The following is an 8,941-nucleotide window of genomic DNA, read 5'->3' on the forward strand; positions in this document are numbered from 1 at the left end:
AGGAGGAGGAGGAGGAGGAGGAGGAGGAGGAGGAGGAGGAGGAGGAGAAGGAGGAGGAGGAGGAGGAGGAGAAGAAGAAGAAGAAGAAGAAGAAGAAGAAGAAGAAGAAGAAGAAGAAGAAGAAGAAGAAGAAGAAGAAGAAGAAGAAGAAGAAGAAGAAGAAGAAGAAGGCATCCCTACTGGGATTGTCCCTGAGGACTCCCAACCCAGACCTTCCCTCTGGGTTAAAGACTCAGCCTTGATTGCATGGCTTGTCACTCAAAGCAAAGCCCATGAAGCTAACACCATAGCAGGAAGGTATATTGTTCCTTTCACATCATATGGAGAAAGGTGCCACCCTAGGATTTCTCCTATGGCTTCCCCGCCATTACATAGATCAGCCTCAGCTCGTGTCTCAGCTCTCATTGCAGAGGAACCATTGCTCCCCAACCCATATTTGGTTCTGTTGGTCCCTGTTTAAGGACCAAGTGGGTTGTATGGACATTACCTAGGGAGGCATGAAACAAACTTCTATTCACCGTAGATAGGGAACAAATAACAGACCAAAGTAATAATTACAGCACAATCCAAACTGATGAACCAGTAAGTTTATCTGTGTTCCTGGCAGTAGCATGGGTGAAGGGCTACTTGTGGGAGCAGAGGCAACTCAAGGCAGCTGGGCCAGCAAACACAGACTCGTGACAGTTGAGTGCCTAGAGTACTCTGCATGACTTGCAGGCAGCTAAGAGGTCAGACCTCTTCTCCCGCAACTGTGCACTATTTCTATAACCTTCAAGGAGCCCCAGGAACTTGCATTTTGACTTTCTGGGATATGTGGATTTTTTACTTTTTGAGTCCCATGAGTCTCCCATCTACCTCCTGAAGGGAACATTTCCACTTAGAACTTTTTCAGCCTTAAAGGGGCTTCTTCCAGGATGGAATGTTTCAACTCTGAGGGAACTGACATACAATAGCATCCTAATCAAATGGAATTTCCTAGGACACTAAGTTTCAAAATTGTGGAAACAAAAGAAATGAAACTGTGTTTCCTATAAGATTCCTTTTGAGATTATGTGGTAAAGACAGGGATTCTCCTTGCTATGAAAGCAACATCTAACTCCATCTACTAGTAAATGATGCTGACAAATCAATCATATAAGTCAATTGCTTATATATAAATTAAAAGTTAATGCAATTTCCTTCTATTTTTATGTTAATAATCAGTAAGCAGAGAAAGTGTCTCTAATATATAGAAATCAAAATAATATCCAGACAGTTGCCTAGTAACTATAATAGTAACATAATTGAAATAATCTATATCTCTGAGAAGACTGTGATAAATAATGAAGAACCAGTTTATCCCTGGTAGAATAATATACCTCCATAATGACTTAGTTACAGACCATGACAGCCTAACCTAGCTCCTGAATACTTCTGCGTGAGTTTCTGTAAATACTTTCTCCAGATCAATTTGTGTGTGTGTGTGTGTGTGTGTGTGTGTGTGTATTATAGAATATTGAAACAAGCTTTTATTGTGCATTCTAGGCAAATAGTATAATGGTGAACTACATCCCTAGCCTTATTCCAGATCAACGAAAGACTAGTATGTGTTAGGTTACTTACTATTAGGTTAAGATGAAATATTGGCACAAAATCCCTTTTGATATTTATCTTAGGTAAGCATTGTGTGGTACATATGTATGTATGTATGTATATATGTATGTATAGAGTTGTGTATTAGTCTTTACTGTTTACAGTGCTTCAGCTACTCATTAAGTACGCTATAATTTTATGCATTTAGCTATATTACTTAAAAAGTAATTTGTAGAGAGCTATTTAAGTTATTCTAATGACTTTTTAACTTGCTCAGGGTGATTTTGTTCTTTCTTTCCAGGTTGTAAAAATGATGATTATTGTCGTGGTGACATTTGCCATCTGCTGGCTGCCCTATCACATTTATTTCATTCTCACTGCAATCTACCAACAGTTAAATAGGTGGAAATACATCCAGCAGGTCTATCTGGCTAGCTTCTGGCTGGCAATGAGCTCAACCATGTACAATCCCATCATCTACTGCTGTTTGAATAAAAGGTAAAAACCTTTCTAATGCTATGATTCTTTCATACAGTTCCTCCTGTTGTGTTCACCCCCAACCATAACATTATTTTGTTGCTAATTAACAACTGTAATTCTGCTACTTTTATGAATCGTAATGTAAATATCTGTGTTTCCCGAGGTTTTTGGCAACTCTTCTGAAAGGGCTTTGGACCGCCCCAAAAGGGGTTACAACCCACAGGGCAAGGAGCACTGCACTAGAGGTTTTTACTAGGTGGAGTTTACATGGGCCAACTTCTTCCCTCAAAACCTTCAGAATTTTATCTACCAGGGGGGGGGAGGGGACCCTTATGAGTGAAGGTTCATTCTTATTCCCAAGGACATTAGAATTCTTCAAAGAAATTACAATACTTTTCCTATGACGGAAGAAATAATGGCACATGTGATGGACGCTCCTAAGAAAGCTCTCTCATCAGTAGCTTTCCAAGTAGATGTTCCTGTCAGAGCAAGGGAAAAATCTCTGTCTTCCCATATAACCTTGAAGGGTGATGGAGGGAGCTGTAGCTATTGTGGGGTGGCTTGTGAAAGTAAAAGATCTGTTCTAAATAACATCACTCAGACCACCTGTGGTGGCACATGTCTGTCATCTCAGCAGTCTGGAGATTGAGACGGAGATTATGAATTCATATTGAGCTGGGGCTACATAGCAAGATCCTGTCCAAAAAAAAAAAAGAAGCATTTATAATTATACTTAATATTATAAAGAAAAGTAACTGTGGCGTCCATATTAAAAAAAGTAGAAATTCTAAAACCAACCCCTCCCCCAGGTTGGTGTGTTGGTGTTAAATTCTAGATGGTTAACCGTCCCCTCAACAAACCAACGAATTTTATGCACCAATAGAAATGGTTTTTCTGTGTAGATTACATAACTGCACAGTCTCACTTCTCAACTTGGGAAGGCACCAAGAGACCTGTGCCTTAATTTGGTTAAATACTTAACTCCTTTTAAACTAATTGCATAAGCCATATGTCAGTTTAAGCCACTGTACCAGCAATAAATCTTCTTCGAATAACTTCATTTAATGGTGTACCATTACAAGGTTTCACATGTACATGTACGATTATATAAAGGTTAGCAATTAACTCTAACATTGAATGAGACTAATTTGTAAATGTGCAATTATTTGCAGGAAAGCCTGGTGAGATTAGTTGTGTAAATGTATGAGACCGATGGCGGCAAACAGTTGCCGTGTTGATAACCCTCGTGCTACGCTTTTCTGACTTGATGAATGATTTTCCCAATGATGGGAAATGCTACTTTTTGAGCATGAGCTCACAGGACTGATACTGTAGCATAGACTGGAACATGTGTAAAAAGTCGAATTCAAAGCTGGAGTTAGTGTACATGCTTTTGGGCCAGCAAAAGGAAAAAAAAAAATAATGCCCACTTGACAATGAAAATGCATGACTGGACCTAGGCCCCTACACAGATGTAACCGATGGGCAGTTTGATCTTCACGTGGGTCCCCTCGCGAGTTGAGCGGGTGCTGTCTGTGAGATGGAGTCTGCTTTCGAACACTTTAACCCAACACGGCTGCCTTTCCTGGCCTCATTGGATGAGGACTAGCTCTGTCCTAATGCGACTTGATGTGCTGGAGGCAAAAGAGGCTTCTCTCCTATTCTAAGGACAAGGGGAGGAGAGATAGGAGTATGAGGGTGGCAGGGAGGGAGGGATTTTGGGGGAGAGGAGGGATGTAAAGTGAATATATAAATGAAAAAAAAAACAATTTTTAAAGCTAAAATTAAAAAATGACTTCTCTACCCTGTTTCAGATTCCGTGCAGGCTTCAAGAGAGCATTTCGCTGGTGTCCTTTCATCCAAGTCTCCAGCTACGACGAGTTGGAGCTCAAGACCACCAGATTTCATCCCACGCGACAGAGCAGCCTGTATACCGTGAGCAGGATGGAGTCAGTGACCGTGCTATTTGACCCCAATGATGGGGACCCAGCCAAGTCCAGCCGCAAGAAGAGGGCAGTGCCCAGAGACCCCAATACCAACGGCTGCTCCCGAGATTCCAAATCCGCCTCCACCACATCAAGCTTCATAAGCTCCCCTTACACCTCTGTGGATGAATATTCCTAAACCCATGTCCTGAGGTGAAGGCTGTGGCGAGGCCACAGTGATGCCAGCCTAGGTCCCCCGTTCTCCTAACCATGCCAAGTCCCGTTCTAGGTACTTTAGGGAAGCAGAAAGGCAGTTCTTAGCTGGGGATACTTAATACCAGAAATGTGGAATATAAATATAGCAAAACTACCAACATATCAGCCATCACAAAGAAAACAGTCTTCAGCTTGCTCTTTAAAAACTAAATGATCATACGCACCAAGCACAGAGCATGAATCTGATAAATACCCTAAAGCAGCCAGTGTCTTCCCTTTAACAATGGCAATGCGCCTTTATGACACAGGAAGAGGAGAGGATACAGTGCTGAGCAAAGGCAAACAAGGCCTCTATAAAGCAGCAGAAGTTACCAGTTGCTGTGAAGTAGAAAGGGCAAATGACTGATGTTCCCACACAAGGGATGGAAAATCAGCCTCAAAGAGTAGGAAGATACGGAAGTCTTTGCTCAATAGGATTCATTCTGTAGAAGGAAAACTTTCAGAAGTTCCCTCCAAGACATTTAGCAGAAAAGGATATACAGCCGAATCATTGCCACCCATAACATGTCCTTCTCTTGGTTATTTTTCCCAAGAAAATAATTCCAAAAGAAAAAAAAAAAAAAAAGAATGATTTAACTTTGACTCCTAGGTGTTTTGGGTTCTAAACCAAGATGGAGTCAAATTTAGCACCTTAAAGTAAAAAGAAAATTCTTATGATCATCTTTATTGTTCACACTTTTTTCTTTAATTAAGTCGATTTTAACCACTGAAGATATCTTCTAATGCAGGAGAGGCTCACATTTGCCTTTGAAACTCACTTCTTCTTTGATTTAGGAAACAACTGAACAGTACTTGTAAGATATCAAGCCAGACAGTAGTGCCTCCAGGTCCCCAAGCCAGCTGCTTTCTCCTGTAATCTAAAGAAAAAGGCACAGTCTTCACTTTTATTGGTGTGTCATGCTGTTCTCCTGCTCTTTCCTCACTGGGGAAAAGCGAAGGCCAGGGGTTAGGAGCCAGGATATCACAATATATTTCAAGTGAAAGTCCAGTTACAAAAAGGACATGTTGAAAAATATTAATACATGTATTGATAAATGGGAGAAGATGCAGACCCGTAAATATCTGGTCAGAAAAGGAGGCTGCGTGATGGTCTGGGGACATGAGCTAATTACAGACGAGTGAGAGCACAGCACACATGGTTCCGGGCACAGGACTCTGGTTCTCTGTGCTTAGATCATGGAAAGTCCCTGCAGAAAGAAATGAGGAAGTGACACTCAAGTGGATGAGTATGTGTGTGTCCCTTTCTACAGCTTGTCTGACTTATCTAATGTATATTAGTAATTTGGGGAAGTCTTCTCTCTTACCCTTACAACTTCTTCCCTTATTAACTTATGCCTGGAATATGTTGTGATGTTGGCCCTTTCCAGTCAGGGCATCTGTCACATGCAGACACATTTCTGAGGCCCAGAACAAAATCAGGAACATTTGGAAATGTAGAACCTATCTTCCAGATTATTTTCTTTTCAGGTCACCTTTCCTTGGGTTGCTACAACTGTTGATTAAGTTCACAAAACCTCAAGGTACCTGGGAATGAGATATGTCCTACAAACTTGTCTTTTCCAATATTCAAGTGTTTTTTTTAATTGTCTAACTGCCTCTAATAATATAAGAAACAAATACATATTTTGAAGAGTGGCGGTGAAAACAATTATCTGATGGTAAATCATGGTAGATAATCATCATAACATTAGTCTCCAATTTTGAGTCTCTAAAATACCAAATCGTATATGCTTGAGTTTACTTTAAAAAGACGCCATTAAACAAGCAGACAGCCAGATGCATATCTGTGTGCAGATATATGCTATCAAAAAATGAATATAACTACTTCAAAGATTAAACACAAAATTAAAACTAAAATAGCAGCTGGTCACCACAGAATTTCCCCATGACCATTCAGTGAAGTCTAGGAAACTTTGTGTGCATGTTTCAACCTAGCAATTGTCCTAAGTATCTCATTGTTTGAATACAGTGTTTTAAAATGTTTATTCTTAAAGTCTGCAAGTGCTTATCAAATGTAAAATCGCAATGAGAAAACCTAGTATGTGTCGTTTTCTTCTTAATTATGTATACACAGAGCTGGTGTAATGATGTTCAAGGTACATGGGAACATAGTCAGCCTTAGGACGTGAAGTTGCCCTTCAAATCCAATGGAGTCAGCTGCCACCATAACACATCTGAAAAACCTAACTCCTGGCTTTCACATCAGGCGAGTTTTCTAAGGCCTCCCTGAGACGATTGTTGCCATCATCAGTTGTCTTTACTTTTGTATGGATTTTTTAAAAAAATCTGTTCTTGCTTTGTCTACCAAGCATCTTCCCTTCTGCTTGGTACAATTGTCCACACACTAGCTTTTTAGGGCCTTTTCAGGAAAACTGACATCATTTGCTCAAAGCTCATGGTTAAACCAAGATTTAAAAGGCAGACATTTTTTAAGTTCAGAAGTTTAAACAATAAAAGAAACCAAATAAATGGATAGAGAAAAAAAATAAGCCCTTTTCATTTAAGAATAAAGCATGTGAAGGTTGGATTCAACGGTACTGACTTTAAAGAAGGTCGTGTTTGAATTTGACAGAGTTTACATTTTTGCCTCCAAAATCCAATCTACCCTCGATATTAAAGTTCAGACTGAATCTTTTTCACTTTTTGCAAACACTGGCTCAGAATCCTAGACAAATGGATAAAATATCCTAGGTTTTTATATTTAAGTATCAGAAAAAAAAACTAAAATAGTTTAAGGAAAATATAAAAAAAAATTGACTAGTATTTTAACTTTCTCTTTGAAAAAAAAAACCAGTGAATCAAAAATAAGCATCCTGTTTTGTTATTTTAAATTTGTAGAAAGCAACAAACCTAGTTTCTATAGAATCCCATCTAACGTATTTTTTAGTGCTTCGGTAAAGCGCTGTGTTATTCCACCTCCCAACATCAGGGTGCTGACATTTCTAACCCAACAACCAGTTCACATTCTCTTTGGTGTCAGAAAGTCTCAGAAACAGGCATCTGACTGACTTCAAAGCGCTTCCACCCTCGCACGGTACACCAGATGCCAGAAGGCTTGATACCAGCCCCAAGAAACACAAAACAAACGTGAAAACAGTGCTGGCCATCTCAGGATCTGTACCGGATTTCTATTACTTACTTCACAATATCCTCGGAAAACTTCTGACTACTGTCTGGTCAATTATTCCATCAAATAAAATGACACCAATTTAACAACTAACAGGAGCAGCCAGCTTCCTTTGTCTTTAACCATGTGCCAAAAGTTAAGAAAATCAAGTGTGGCTCTGGCCATGTAGAATAATACAATTGGAGTAAATTACCCTCAGCCCAAACAAGAACTGAGAAGATATCCATCGGGGCTAAATAAGGTCACTAATTGTCTGGCTTAATATATATCAGTGAAAAGTCTGTGTTTGTAAAAAGTTCACATATATACAAGTTCTACCTGGTGACTAGAGTATTGTCAAGTTGTGATAATTATACTGAGTATGCCTGAGAAGTCCATACCCTTTGCATATGTGGTAATAGAGAGCAAAATTGATTTCTATGTTTTCATTTAAATGTATTGAAATAATACAAAAATGTTGTATCTCTAATATCTTCCTATGTGGCTATTAAAAACACATCTTATGAAGTCTTCTATCAGTTCTAAGCACACTCAGACAAACAATCATCTGTCAAACCACATTGTAGTTTCTCACTTGCCTCTAGTTGTTTTTTTTTTTTAAGTTGCTTTGAAGTACAGTTATCAAAGTATAGAAGATTACCCTTCAGAGAGAGCAGCAGTGGAGGAATTGAATTACTGCCAAAGTGAGCCTGGCTCAAGGTAGAACATTGTGTTTCAGATCTGTGGGCTCCAAGCTTTTCCAACTGAAAGACTAGGATTAAGTCCAAGCCAATAACAACTTTCTGGCACTTAGAGAAAAACATTATCTGTTCTGAGCCCCACTTAACTTATCAATAAAAATAGAAAATAACAACTTCCTTATCATGATGAAGTGAGGGTTATTCATTAACACATGAACAAGACAGCTAAACAGAGAAGTAGCCCAAGGCAGCTCAGTCTCCAAGTGGGTTCCCTAGTAATGGGAACAGGGACTGTCTCTGACATGAACTCATGGGCTGGCTCTTTGATCACCTCTCCCTGATGGGGGAGCAGCCTTGCTAGGCCACAGAGGAGGACAATGCAGCCAGTCATGATGAGAACTGATAGGCTAGGGTCAGAGGGACTGGGAAGAGGTCCTCCCCTATCAGTGGACTAGAGAAGGGGCAGGGAGGAGATGAGGGAGGGAGGGTAAGATTGGGAGGAGAGGAGAGATGGGGCTACAGCTGGGATACAAAGTGAATAAACTGTAGTTAATAAAAAAAATGAATTTTTAAAAATATTTTTTAAAAAAAGAAACAAAAAAAGAGAAGTGAGTTTAAAACATCTTGTTATTGCACGTGCAGTGGAACAGGGAAACCCTCTTTTTTTGTCTGTATCATTGTTTCCTTGTGCTAAGTTCTTTCAGGGCCCTTCAGTTACTGCACCTGAGCTGTTTCCAGAGCTCTAGGATGGCCCCATACTCTGAGTGTTCCCAGATTTTGCTCTTGTACCCTGACCTTAGAGAGGGAAAGCTGTACAAGGGAAGAGTCATCAATGGTCAATTAACAAAAGAATAGCTTGGAACATACAAATCTAATTTCTT

General features: G+C 39.8%; 1 protein-coding gene across 1 annotated transcript in view; it reads left to right on the forward strand.

Annotated features, from left to right (window-relative positions):
* Positions 1 to 6,924, forward strand: part of Tacr3 (tachykinin receptor 3) — a 131,587-nt gene extending 124,663 nt beyond the window's left edge. The window contains exons 4-5 of the mRNA XM_055628174.1: positions 1,874 to 2,070; positions 3,867 to 6,924. Of these exons, the coding sequence (XP_055484149.1) occupies positions 1,874 to 2,070; positions 3,867 to 4,176 (507 nt within the window). The 3' untranslated portion in view covers positions 4,177 to 6,924. The remainder of the gene's footprint in view (positions 1 to 1,873; positions 2,071 to 3,866) is intronic.
* The last annotated feature ends 2,017 nt before the right edge of the window (positions 6,925 to 8,941 follow it).

This window comes from Psammomys obesus, unplaced genomic scaffold, assembly GCF_907164565.1.
Source record: "Psammomys obesus unplaced genomic scaffold, mPsaObe1.curated_primary_1811, whole genome shotgun sequence".
Lineage (NCBI taxonomy): Eukaryota > Metazoa > Chordata > Mammalia > Rodentia > Muridae > Psammomys > Psammomys obesus.